General features: G+C 37.3%; 1 protein-coding gene and 1 long non-coding RNA gene across 3 annotated transcripts; both read right to left on the minus strand.

The window, feature by feature from the left end:
* LOC110270157 lies at window positions 2,235-5,231 on the minus strand. Its single transcript, XR_002359349.1, has 4 exons — window positions 4,916-5,231; window positions 4,732-4,842; window positions 4,506-4,619; window positions 2,235-2,458 (listed from the first exon to the last, which is right to left on the minus strand). It is a non-coding gene; the product is annotated as an uncharacterized LOC110270157 (long non-coding RNA).
* Window positions 11,849-12,529, minus strand: LOC110270156. 2 transcript variants are annotated; one of them, XM_021118865.1, is made up of 2 exons: window positions 12,114-12,529; window positions 11,849-12,080 (listed from the first exon to the last, which is right to left on the minus strand). In XM_021118865.1, exons 1-2 carry the CDS (start codon window positions 12,236-12,238, stop codon window positions 11,864-11,866), a joined length of 342 nt encoding a protein of 113 aa, XP_020974524.1. In that variant the 5' UTR covers window positions 12,239-12,529; the 3' UTR covers window positions 11,849-11,863. The 2 variants fall into 2 exon arrangements, with proteins under 2 accessions (XP_020974524.1, XP_020974523.1); XM_021118864.1 differs by having other exon boundaries at window positions 11,849-12,073; window positions 12,107-12,529.

Here is a 13,415-nt window from a genome sequence, read left to right on the forward strand (position 1 = left end):
AAAAATCTATTTTTTTATATAACTATTAATTGTAATAGTACAAATAGCTTTAACTGCATGTCAATTTTATGCAATTTTACTACCAATGAATTTCAAAACTCAAAAATAAAACATCAACAAAACGCTTGAATTTGCCAAGACATTTTTTCTTCAAGTATTGTAAAGTATTAGGAGTTTTCACATTGTATTGCAATTATGTAAATCATCCACATTGACCTTGTAATTGACCAAAACTTACTAATTTGATTTCATAGATGACTTAGTTTGTATTGCATGCAAATTTTAAAGTGTTACTTTCATGAGTATTTGCACAAATATTCTCAATTATTTGTGTAAAAAATTTTACGTTAAATAAAAATTCTCCACTAGTTCATTCTCTTATTCATCATTAAAAAATGATCATAGAATATGATACTTACAAATTAAATTAATATTTTATATGATAAAAAATAACTATAAATTTATTTAATTATTTTAATTTATTTTTTGAAAAACTTTAAAATTAATTTATAATTTAGAATCTTCATTTTTGGGATTGATTTGTCTAGATTGTACACGTGAACACTTAATGGCTACATGTACGAGTCAACGTTCTACGTCAGTAATTACCGTTAGTAACTAATAGAGAGAGACTGTATTATTTAACGGAAGTAAACATCGAGTACTATTTTTTGTATTTTGAAACCTGAGGAACTAAAGTATCCGATTTCAAAAAACGAATTTAGATAATTTCATAGAATTTTTTCTATAATAAAATAAAAAATCTTTATTTCCAAAAAAAATTATTCCAATTTTAATTTCAAAAACCCAATTTTATTTTTTGGTGCCTAGAGCAAGTTCGTCGCTCCCCTCAACGAACTTTGTCATTTTCACAAGGTTGACTGCCTCTCTCGGCGAACTTCATGTTTTGGACATTAATAGGAGGTGAGGAGATACAATGGTCCTCATACTTGTATGCAAATGTCAATGGATTAAGACTATAGAAGGTTAGATTCGAAGGTGATTGCTCAGCACATATTCACAATGATTAAAGCAAATCCAACCATCGGCATAAGAGTTTTTCAAGGGAATGTGAAAAATTACTTTAGTTACAAGGTGTCATACAGACGTGCAAAGTAGAGAGTCATTACTAAAATATATAGAGATTGAAAAAAATCATACAACGAGCTTTCTCGTTGGTTATTCGCAATGCAAATGTATTATTACCTTATAAGATTCATTACAATGTTTTTACTTATCTATGTTTAATTAATTCATCACTTATATATTATAACAACAAGGGTTATTTAGGTACCTAGGTGCAACTTGTAACACAGTCTTGGCCTACTTCAGTCGATAGTATTATGTTTTATCAAGTGTTCTGAACATTTTTTTTGTACTGATACTTTTAAGCACTGCAAACCACTTATTTCCATTGATGGCACTCACCTGTATGGTAAATACGAAGGCACTTTATTTATAGCTATTGCTCTATATTGCAATTCAAACATATTGCCTATTGCATTTTCTGTAGTCGAGGGTAAGACGAATGAAGCTTGATCATTTTTCCTTTCTTATTTGAGGCAGCATATGATACTCCAACCAGGCCTATTGGTGATTTCAGACAAGCACAAATCGATTAATGCTGCGTTAAATGCCAATGGAAGTGGATGAAAATCACCACTTGCCTTCCAAGCATTTTGTACAAGACATATTGCTACCAACTTCATGACACATTTTAAGAACAAGGAGTTAAAACTAAATACAAAAATCATAAACTATAATCAGCTCAAATGAAACAATAATATAACTAAAATAATTTAAAATTAACTAACTTGTTATCAAACATATTAAAAATAAATTTAAATACCAAAATCATAAACTATAATTTTACTCTAAACCATAATCAGTTCAAATGAAACAATAATCTAATTAAAAAAAATAAAATTAACTAGCTTATTATCAAACACACTGGAAATAAATCTAAACACCTAAACTATAAATTATAATTTTACTCTAAACCTAATTAGTTCAAATAAAATAATAATCTAAAATTTTTTCGTTAACTAATATCTATTAGTCTCCTACCACAATTACATAATGTAACACCATAACTACCAAAGCTCACGCTTCCGACTGCGCGACTCTGATAGGTCGGACATTACGACGACACTTATACTATTTAATACTAAAATATGAGCCTGTTTAAAACTTTAAACCGCAAAACCGCTCCCGAAAATTACTTTCGTTCGATAACGTACATCCATAGATACCATACAACTTACAAAAACTCATAAAGAGTACATCCATATATATACATACATATACATAAATAATATTACAAACATTAACCAATACAATTCCTATACCTCTTACAGAATAAATCAAGATAAAGGCGAGGGTACAAAAATAATAATCTAAAGCAACACAGAGCATCTCAATAACAAAATAAACTCTTCGTGACTTCTGCGCCCATATCCTGAAAGGGGAAAAATGTAGGGGGGTGAGAACATCATCCTCGAAAGGGTTCTCAGTAGAGGGTTTTTGGGAATTACTGTAATAGGATACTTGAAGATAAACCATACCAGTGATTAATAACCGTCTCATACCTCTTTTCAAAAACATCGGTTTAGAATAAAAGTAAAGTCGAAAATCTTTTCTGAAAGAGGAACCATTCAATTCTCAAAAACTCAAAAGTCTTTCAAAACGGTTTATCTATGCTAAAACAAAATAGCCTTTCATATTTTTCCAAATCAGAAACACACAAAACCGAAATCAACCATCGGTCCATCTCATTTCAACCACGGCCCTAGGCCCAAACAATCCAACCATCAACTAATCACCACAATCCAACAGAGTCCCAGTAGCAAACACAAATAGGAAGATGCAAGCACAAGCAAACAGTTATTGCAAGTAGAACAATTAGCAATTAATCACATAGGCAAACCAAGTATAATATGCACACCCAAACAATGTCACATAAATGCATATGATGCATGCCTGTCCCTAGTGGCTGGTGATATCATCTGTCGGTTATATAGCCAACCCGACACGTCCTGGTAGCTAACCATGGACAGAAACACCCATCGCGGAGCAAGTAGGTTTGAGCTACAACCCCGTTGCTACTACCCGCTCAACCCAGAGCCAGTGGAATAACCACTTCTGCAGCTACTACCCAGGCAGGTGTTTAAAAGCTCAACCTGGAGCGAGTGGAATCACCACTACTACCGCTACTACCCAGGCGTCACAGTCTCTAACCTGGAGCAAGTGGGACGAACCACAACCCTTGCTACTACCCAGGTATCTCAAGCATATATTCATTCAGTCCCAGCCATGGATCAACATCCATCTTAGCCATCCGGCTTAAATTCATAATTCATAGTCAGCCATACAGCCCATAACTCATTCGGCAATCAGCCATAAATCAATATCATACACAGCCATTCTGGCTCACGGTTCAATCTAGAACCAGCCAATATTCATAAATCATACACAGCCATTCTGGCTCACAATAAAACAGCACTTCCACCATTCAACATCATTAAATTCATAAAATCGGCACTTAAGCCATAAATCATTTTTCTCAATTCATTTCACTTTGAAATCAAGTTTCAACTCTTTTCAGCCTTGGCTTTAAAGACCTCATTTCTCAAATCATCTCAGGCTCATAAGCCAAATTTACTCAAAGTAAGTTCCCTTTTTAAAACAAAGCCGCTCTCGGCATCCTCTTTCCGAAACTTCCAAAACCATGGAAAGTTAATACATTCAAACAGCTTTAAAACACAAGTTTCATCTAAATAACTTTCTCCTGAAAGAGATACAATGCCTTTCTTAAGAAGCAAGACTAAATCACAATTTTCTCTTTACTAACTCATTTCGAAAGCATGAATCATCCTTTTCTTGATAATTCAAATAAAATAGTAGAAGTCTTTAACTCATCATTTGCCCGACAACATTTCAATAAAGACTCGGATTTTATAGAAATTTTGGCAGCACCTCCCCTAAAACTTGGACTTTGCCACCCAGTTCGGATCCCAACTAAACCGTTTTCTCATTCCTTTTTAATAGCCCGAAACCAGAAATCAATTCAAAAGCAAGCTAAATGCCTCAGTGGCATATCTCAAGGAAACCATTTCAAAATCAACTCAATATCAACCGATTTAACTCGTTCCCAAAGTTTAAAAGAATCAGTTCAGCAATAAATCATTTATCAAAACCAAATCAATTAAAGCAACCCAGGCTGAATTTCAAGAGTATTCTATCTTTCACATCATCAAAATAATTGACTCACTTCGAACCAATCCTCAACGGATTAAACTCATATTTCAAATCTTTAAAGAATCAACTTCCAAACATTACATTTCACAAAGCCACACAACAATTCAGCCAAACAATCATTCATAAGCTTTCGAGACAATCAAATAATACATAAGGCCGATATAATCACCAAATACACATTTTCTCACATTAGTATCCATATGTAATAATTCCAATACATAAAGTATAGTTTTGGAAAGCGCCCCTACCTCAAAACGCAATTCCATAACACAAACGCCTCTTCAAGTCCTTTCCGCCTCAACCCGGACTGACGGCAACCAAAACCTCAGCTCCCAGCCACTTTCGCAATAACCATCGCAACACTATTCGCAACATATAATAATCAGGACTCAACTCCACGTTATCAAAACTCATATTCCTTAACCGAACACAACAGAATACTAACGCGTGGCTTTCCGAAACATAAATACTTACCGAAACTAAGAAAGGACGGCTGAACCGAAACAGTGGCGTTCTCCGGGCCGGCTCGGCAACAGCCCGGCAGCCACCTCAAGCGGCAGCGGCGACAAATTCCGATCACGACATCTGAAACCAACACGCAGCGACTATAGTATTCCCGGAATTCAAAAAGGACAGAAACCACAATTAAAACCCTTACCGGCACCCTTTTCCGGCGACAGCAGCAGGGTCTCAAGCGGTAGAGGCTCAGCCCAGAGCTCCGGCAGAGATCCCGGAAGTCACAGGACCATCCCCAGCGGTCAGAATCACAGAGATGCAGCTCCCTTATCCGGTAGCGACACCGGCGGCGACCTGAGCCCTTTTCTGATGGCGGCAGCGACAACCGGCGTCCTCAGTGACGATGGAGGCACATCGGTGGCGTTCCTCCTCCGACACGGCTTGACGGCGACCCTGTGACAGCTGGCCGCGGTGGGTCTGGCAGCACAGACGGAGATTGGGCAGAGCGGCTTCCCACGGCAGCAAGCTCCGATCACGGCAAGGGACGGCGCCGTTCTCCTTCTCCATTTTCGTGCAGCTCCCTTCCTCAAGGCTCGCCTCGATCTCTCTCTCTCCTCCCTCTGTCCTTCGCGCGATTCTGAAGGCAGTGTCACGGGTCGGCGGCGACGAGGGCTGGACGCGATCTGAGCACGGCGCCGAGGTGACCGACGACCGCGTGGCTCATCCCCTCCCCGGATCGCAACTCTGCTCCATCTCTCCCTTTCTGCTTCTATTGCTTTCCGTTCATGGAAAGAGAGATAGAAAACTGTGTTGTGGCTAGGATAGGGCTGCGCAGCTGCTGGGTTGTGGGGGAAGCTGTGCGTGTGTGTGTCTACTTGGGAAATAGAGGTTGCAGCTGCTGAGGGGAAGAAGAAAGGTGGCGGCTGCTGGGTATAGGATTAGGGTTTCATTTTTGAAACTTAGGGTTAGGGTTACTTTTGTAATTTCAAATAAAAGTAGGGGTAATATAGTAATTAGGAACAAATTTTAACCCAACAAAATTAGTGTATAAAAATACTATTTGCTCATCAATTTTACAAATTATTTTCCATAAAATGTCCAAATCAAAATAATTAGAAATAATATAATTAAACCCTTTATTTTCCAAAGTAACAGTATTAATATTTAAAATATTAATTATTTAATCCGAATCATATAAAAATCCTTATTATTTCGCAACTACCAACTTTATAATATAATTATAGAAAATAATCCAATTATCAAATTGGATAATAAATCATAACTTGTCTCAAATTCAATAAATCACAATCTGCCTTAATTATCTTTAATAAAATAATTTCTGAAATTAAGGCTATAAATAACTATATGATTTTGAGACTTGATCATAATAAGACTTTTCAAAAGTTTTGGGTCTTACATCCTACCCACCTTATAAAAATTTTCGTCCTCGAAAATTAATTCAAAAGGAAAGAAATTCCATAACAATTCACCCTTGAACACATTTAAGGAAGAAGCAAAAATATCTCAATATAATCATATATACTATTTTCAAAGTAGTCATAAGCATAAGGATGTAAAGGTAGGAGTGTGATTGCAAAGCAAACGTTACAAGATAGGCTCAATGCAAAAGATAATATGGGTCAATCATGTGATAATAGGGCAAGGCATCAAAGGCTATAAAACAGGATGGAGTTAAAACGATGGGCTCAATATCCGCACACTAATCTCATATCAACCCCAAGGTTTCAACTTTCCAACTCCATCAAGCACTTTACAATCCCATACTCGATCACAAGCCTTACAACCGCAAACCCATCCGCAAGGAACAAAACACCCACAACTCATAACGTTGCACACCTACCGCTTCAACTTCTGTATACACACATCACATCTTAAAGAACTAACGCATCGCGTTACTATGTCTACAAGTCGCACGTGATATCAAAACAATTCTCGAGTCTACTCAGAAGGATACCAGATTTAGAACGGAGAGACAATTGTCAAGGGTAATACTCAGGTTTAAGGGAAGGTATCCAATTTCCAGATAACCAAAGACGCTCAAGCAATGAAGTTTGCTAGAAATAAATCAAGTGACAACTTCAAAGATAATCCTTGGATCAAAGAAGTTCAACAGGATCGATAGGAAGAAAACCAGCGCATCAGTTTAAAACAAACTCAAGCTGAGTCGAAGAGGTATAAGGTTTACAGAAAAGAATATCTCAGACCCAAGACCAAGCTCACAGAACTCAAGAGCATAATTAAAATACTTCCAAATATGCTGTTCATTAGAAGAGCCGAAAACTTGCGAAAAAAATCACTTTGCGGTCTAAAAGAGAAGTTAAGCAACAACCATTTTTCAAGAGAGTAACAAAAGCATAATCGTGTCTTTGCTTTAATGCAAATTCATGTTGAAGTAGACTTTGTAGAGTTCTAAAACAAAATGCACACAAGTTCGACTAATAGCTAAAATATTTCCTCAAGTATTTTAGAAAGATAGTTAGGTGCACGACCTAACCAAAAGCAATTCATAAAAACTCGGAAGTAATCAAATGCTTGTTCAAAAATTTCCAAAGTCCATATTTAACAAGTGTGTATAAAAGTTTTAGCAAGTACGAAAGAGGAAGTTAAACTCTTTTTAGAAAAGAAACTCCGTGGTAAAAACTTGCTTACAACTTGGTAAAGGAAATAAGTGGTGCGTTACAAACGAACTGGTTTCCACTAAACAATGGAGCTTTTCAAAACTTCATTTAAAATAGCGCATGCCAACTTTTAAATTAACTTCGTCAAAATCGAACAATGGTTTCAATCTAAATCAAGCAACAGAAAATAAATTCCGTTTAAAACTTCTTACAAGAGAATCCAAAATTTCTTTAAAAAGTTCAGAACAAGACTCCCAAAAGTGTTCTTAAAATCACCATCTCAGAAGAACATTCAAGAAGTTTAAGATGTACTAAAAAGGAGTCAAGCCTTGCAAGAAAGGATCTTAAACCAAAGTAGTCCAAACAAGATTCACTAGGCATGAGTCATCAAACAAGCTTTCAATTGATCCAAAAGAATACAAAAGTCATAGGAAAAGACAACTCAATCATTAGCAATTTCTCAAAGGTAAATCTTTAACTAAAAATTCTTGTAGAGAAAATGAGAGAATAAACAATGCACTAATTTGAAACAAATCAAACTGACTCGCATACGGATGAGATTCACAAGAGAGGACAAACCAAGATCAATGGTAATTTCACAAGATGTAAAAGGTTAGTTAAAAACAGAATCATGTATGACATTCATAGAGGTGAAAAGCTTAAGAAGGAGCGAGTCTGATCATAAGAAGAAAGCTATGAGTCCAACATTTTCAAAAGAACAACAATAGCATAAACCATGTAGTATGCTAAATCAAACTCAAATCAAAATGAATTAAGTAAAGTTTATCAAATGAAACTCAATCGGGATAAAAGTGAAAAATTCCCTTTCTTTCCAGAATTTTGAAAAACACCCCAAATACATAATCAAATGAAGATGTGCATTGGAACTATAGTAAAATTACTAGAAAGTCAAATTGTAATTTAAGGTAAATGCGGTTTCGCAAACCAGTAAAAGTACAGGTGAGGTATTAGAAATAAATAGTTGTTAAACTGTATAAGAAATCTTCAAAGTTCCACGTATAGATAAGTGTATATCTAGTCAACAGCAATTTTTATAAAAATCTCAAAATTAGCTGTAATCACTGTCAAATAAGAGGAAAATTGAATCAACAAGTTCTCTAAGAATGAACTCGGAATCCGGAGTTAAAAGTCACAGCACATTAAGACAAGTTCAAGGCTATATCAAAGAATACTTGAATCAAGAAGAACTCAAACAGAGGAAGATAAATGCAACAAGGATCTTAAACCAGCATATGCACTTAAGGTCAAACAAGAATCAATATGGATAGAGGAATAGAGTTGAAAAATCAAACTGCTTTTCAAAGAGGACTAGCAAACAAGAACTTCAAGTTAGGATATAAAAGAACAGGTCAACTCGAACAAAATCCAAGATACACAACTGAATAGCCTCGAGAAATAGTTTCCAACCTTTCCAAAACCCGCGATTCACTTTACTCAAAACTCGGATTTCATCTATGATAACCCATCAGTGCTTTCATATACGTAATTCACTGGTATTAAGCCGGCCAAACTTAATTCCAAGAATTATGCAATGCGAGACTAACATCGTTAATCAATAGACCGTCATGTGCATAAAGCTCTAATTCTCGTCATTCGACAAGACCTAATACATGACAAACACTCAGAGTATGCAGTTGAAGCATAGTCGGTCTATTCCTCAGGCTCTACAGGAAGGACTGCTCTGATACCATAATGTAACACCATAACTACCAAAGCTCACGCTTCCGGCTGCGCGACTCTGATAGGTCGGACATTACGACGACACTTATACTATTTAATACTAAAATATGAGCCTGTTTAAAACTTTAAACCGCAAAACCGCTCCCGAAAATTACTTTCGTTCGATAACGTACATCCATAGATACCATACAACTTACAAAAACTCATAAAGAGTACATCCATATATATACATACATATACATAAATAATATTACAAACATTAACCAATACAATTCCTATCCCTCTTACAGAATAAATCAAGATAAAGGCGAGGGTACAAAAATAATAATCTAAAGCAACACAGAGCATCTCAATAACAAAATAAACTCTTCGTGACTTCTGCGCCCATATCCTGAAAGGGGGAAAATGTAGGGGGGTAAGAACATCATCCTCGAAAGGGTTCTCAGTAGAGGGTTTTTGGGAATTACTGTAATAGGATACTTGAAGATAAACTGTACCAGTGATTAATAACCGTCTCATGCCTCTTTTCAAAAACATCGGTTTAGAATAAAAGCAAAGTCGGAAATCTTTTCTGAAAGAGGAACCATTCAATTCTCAAAAACTCAAAAGTCTTTCAAAACGGTTTATCTATGCTAAAACAAAATAGCCTTTCATATTTTTCCAAATCAGAAACACACAAAACCGAAACCAACCATCGGTCCATCTCATTTCAACCACGGCCCTAGGCCCAAACAATCCAACCATCAACTAATCACCACAATCCAACAGAGTCCCAGTAGCAAACACAAATAGGAAGATGCAAGCACAAGCAAACAGTTATTGCAAGTAGAACAATTAGCAATTAATCACATAGGCAAACCAAGTATAATATGCACACCCAAACAATGTCACATAAATGCATATGATGCATGCCTGTCCCTAGTGGCTGATGATATCATCTGTCGGTTATATAGCCAACCTGACATGTCCTGGTAGCTAACCATGGACAGAAACAGCAATCGCGGAGCAAGTAGGTTTGAGCTACAACCCCATTGCTACTACCCGCTCAACCCAGAGCTAGTGGAATAACCACTACTGCGGCTACTACCCAGGCGGGTGTTTAAAAGCTCAACCTGGAGCGAGTGAAATCACCACTACTACCGCTACTACCCAGGCGTCACAGTCTCTAACCTGGAGCAAGTGGGACGAACCACAACCCTTGCTACTACTCAGGTATCTCAAGCATATATTCATTCAGTCCCAACCATGGAGATCTAAGTCAAACCGAGTCACGTACTCATTTACTTCTTTTAAAGCCGTTTCCTTTACTTAGGCAAAACCATCTTCAACCCCCATGATAAATTCTAAAGCGTTTCAACTGTTCAAAATTGCCTTAGTCTTGCCAGAATTCAGAATTCAAAGAGTACTTAAAACCTTTCTCAAAATATTTCAAAATGAAACTTGTCAATAGACATTCAGGTCCTTTCAAAATCATTAAAACTTTTTTAATTGAAACCCCCAAGTCAAATTCAAAGGCATAAACCCTTTTTACATTCAAACAGCTTTAAAACACAAGTTTCATCTAAATAACTTTCTCCTGAAAGAGATACAATGCCTTTCTTAAGAAGCAAGACTAAATCACAATTTCCTCTTTACTAACTCATTTCGAAAGCATGAATCATCCTTTTCTTGATAATTCAAATAAAATAGTAGAAGTCTTTAACTCATCATTTGCCCGACAACATTTCAATAAAGACTCGGATTTTATAGAAATTTCGGCAGCACCTCCCCTAAAACTTGGACTTTGCCACCCGGTTCGGGTCCCAACTAAACCGTTTTCTCATTCCTTTTTAACAGCCCGAAACCAGAAATCAATTCAAAAGCAAGCTAAATACCTCAGTGGCATATCTCAAGGAAACCATTTCAAAATCAACTCAATATCAACCGATTTAACTCGTTCCCAAAGTTTAAAAGAATCAGTTCAGCAATAAATCATTTATCAAAACCAAATCAATTAAAGCAACCCCGGCTGAATTTCAAGAGTATTCTATCTTTCACATCATCAAAATAATTGACTCACTTCGAACCAATCCTCAACGGATTAAACTCATATTTCAAATCTTTAAAGAATCAACTTCCAAACATTACATTTCACAAAGCCACACAACAATTCAGCCAAACAATCATTCATAAGCTTTCGAGACAATCAAATAATACATAAGGCCGATATAATCACCAAATACACATTTTCTCACATTAGTATCCATATGTAATAATTCCAATACATAAAGTATAGTTTTGGAAAGTGCCCCTATCTCAAAACGCAATTCCATAACCCAAACGCCTCTTCAAGTCCTTTCCGCCTCAACCCGGACTGACGGCAACCAAAACCTCAGCTCCCAGCCACTTTCGCAATAACCATCACAACACTATTCGCAACATATAATAATCAGGACTCAACCCCACGTTATCAAAACTCATATTCCTTAACCGAACACAACAGAATACTAACGCGTGGCTTTCCGAAACATAAATACTTACCGAAACTAAGAAAGGACGGCTGAACCGAAATAGCGGCGTTCTCCGGGCCGGCTCGGCAACAGCTTGGCAGCCACCTCAAGCGGCAGCGGCGACAAATTCCAATAACGACATCTGAAACCAACACGCAGCGACTATAGTATTCCCGGAATTCAAAAAAGACAGAAACCACAATTAAAACCCTTACCGGCAACCTTTTTCGGTGACAGCAGCAGGGTCCCAAGCGGTAGAGGCTCAGCCCAGAGCTCCGGCGGAGATCTCGGAAGTCACAGGACCATCCCCAGCGGTCAGAATCACAGAGATGCAGCTCTCTTATCCGGTAGCGACACCGGCGGCGACCTGAGCCCTTTTCTGATGGCGGCAGTGACAACCGGCGTCCTCAGTGACGATGGAGGCACAGCGGCGGCGCTCCTCCTCCGACACGGCTTGACGGCGACCCTGTGACAGCTGACCGCGGCGGGTCTGGCAGCACAGGCGGAGATTGGGCAGAGCGACTTCCCACCTTCGCAGTCCTCTCTTTCTCACCTCAGTCCTGATTCGCAGCAGAGGTGGCCTCTCGGACAGCGGCGGCGGTCTTCCCAGCGACAGTGGCGGCGCGACAGTCCCGAGCAACGCGGCGGCAGCAAGCTCCGATCACGGCAAGGGACGATGCCATTCTCCTTCTCCATTTTCGTGCAACTCCCTTCCTCAAGGCTCGCCTCGATCTCTCTCTCTCTCCTCCCTCTGTCCTTCGCGCGATTCTGAAGGCAGCGTCACGGGTCGGCGGCGACGAGGGCTGGACGCGATCTGAGCACGGCGCCGAGGTGACCGACGACCGCGCGGCTCATCCCCTCCCCGGATCGCAACTCTGCTCCATCTCTCTCTTTCTGCTTCTATTGCTTTCCGTTCATGGAAAGAGAGATAGAAAACTGTGTTGTGGCTAGGATAGGGCTGCGCAGCTGCTGGGTTATGGGGGAAGCTGTGCGTGTGTGTGTCTGCTTGGGAAAGAGAGGTTGCAGCTGCTGAGGGGAAGAAGAAAGGTGGCGGCTGCTGGGTATAGGATTAGGGTTTCATTTTTGAAACTTAGGAGGGTTAATTTTTTAATTTCAAATAAAAGTAGGGGTAATATAGTAATTAGGAACAAATTTTAACCCAACAAAATTAGTGTATAAAAATACTATTTGCTCATCAATTTTACAAATTATTTTCCATAAAATGTCCAAATCAAAATAATTAGAAATAATATAATTAAACCCTTTATTTTCCAAAGTAACAGTATTAATATTTAAAATATTAATTATTTAATCCGAATCATATAAAAATCCTTATTATTTCACAACTACCAACTTTATAATATAATTATAGAAAATAATCCAATAATTATCAAATTGGATAATAAATCATAACTTGTCTCAAATTCAATAAATCACAATCTGCCTTAATTATCTTTAATAAAATAATTTCTGAAATTAAGGCTATAAATAACTATATGATTTTGATACTTGATCATAATAAGACTTTTCAAAAGTTTTGGGTCTTACACATAATCGTTTATTATCTAAACTAACAATAGATAGTAATCTAAACTAACTATATCATCTAATTATCAAACTAAATAATTATCAAACTAACTATAACTAACATGAAAATTTAATCTAACTAAATAAATATGTTAAAATTATAAAATAATACAACAATAAATTAAATTTAAAAGGAATAGAAGAACAAAATTACTTAGAATAGTGAATAGTGAAGGGTGAAAAGTGAAAAGTAAAATATGAGGGAACTACATGTTTTTATATTGAGACCTGCTACACTTACAAGTCTTTTTGGCATACAAGTTTATACAAGTTAACCCTAACTTAA

The sequence above is a fragment of the Arachis ipaensis genome, chromosome B03 (genome assembly GCF_000816755.2).
Source record: "Arachis ipaensis cultivar K30076 chromosome B03, Araip1.1, whole genome shotgun sequence".
Lineage (NCBI taxonomy): Eukaryota > Viridiplantae > Streptophyta > Magnoliopsida > Fabales > Fabaceae > Arachis > Arachis ipaensis.

Excerpts from the sequence above, each read along its gene's own strand:
- LOC110270156 (XM_021118865.1), bottom strand. The coding sequence starts at position 12,238 with ATGGAGAAGGAGAATGGCATCGTCCCTTGCCGTGATCGGAGCTTGCTG. Across the intron at positions 12,081-12,113 it reads TGTCCGAGAGGCCACCTCTG|CTGCGAAGGTGGGAAGTCGC; the intron begins CTGCGAATCAGG and ends AGAAAGAGAGGA.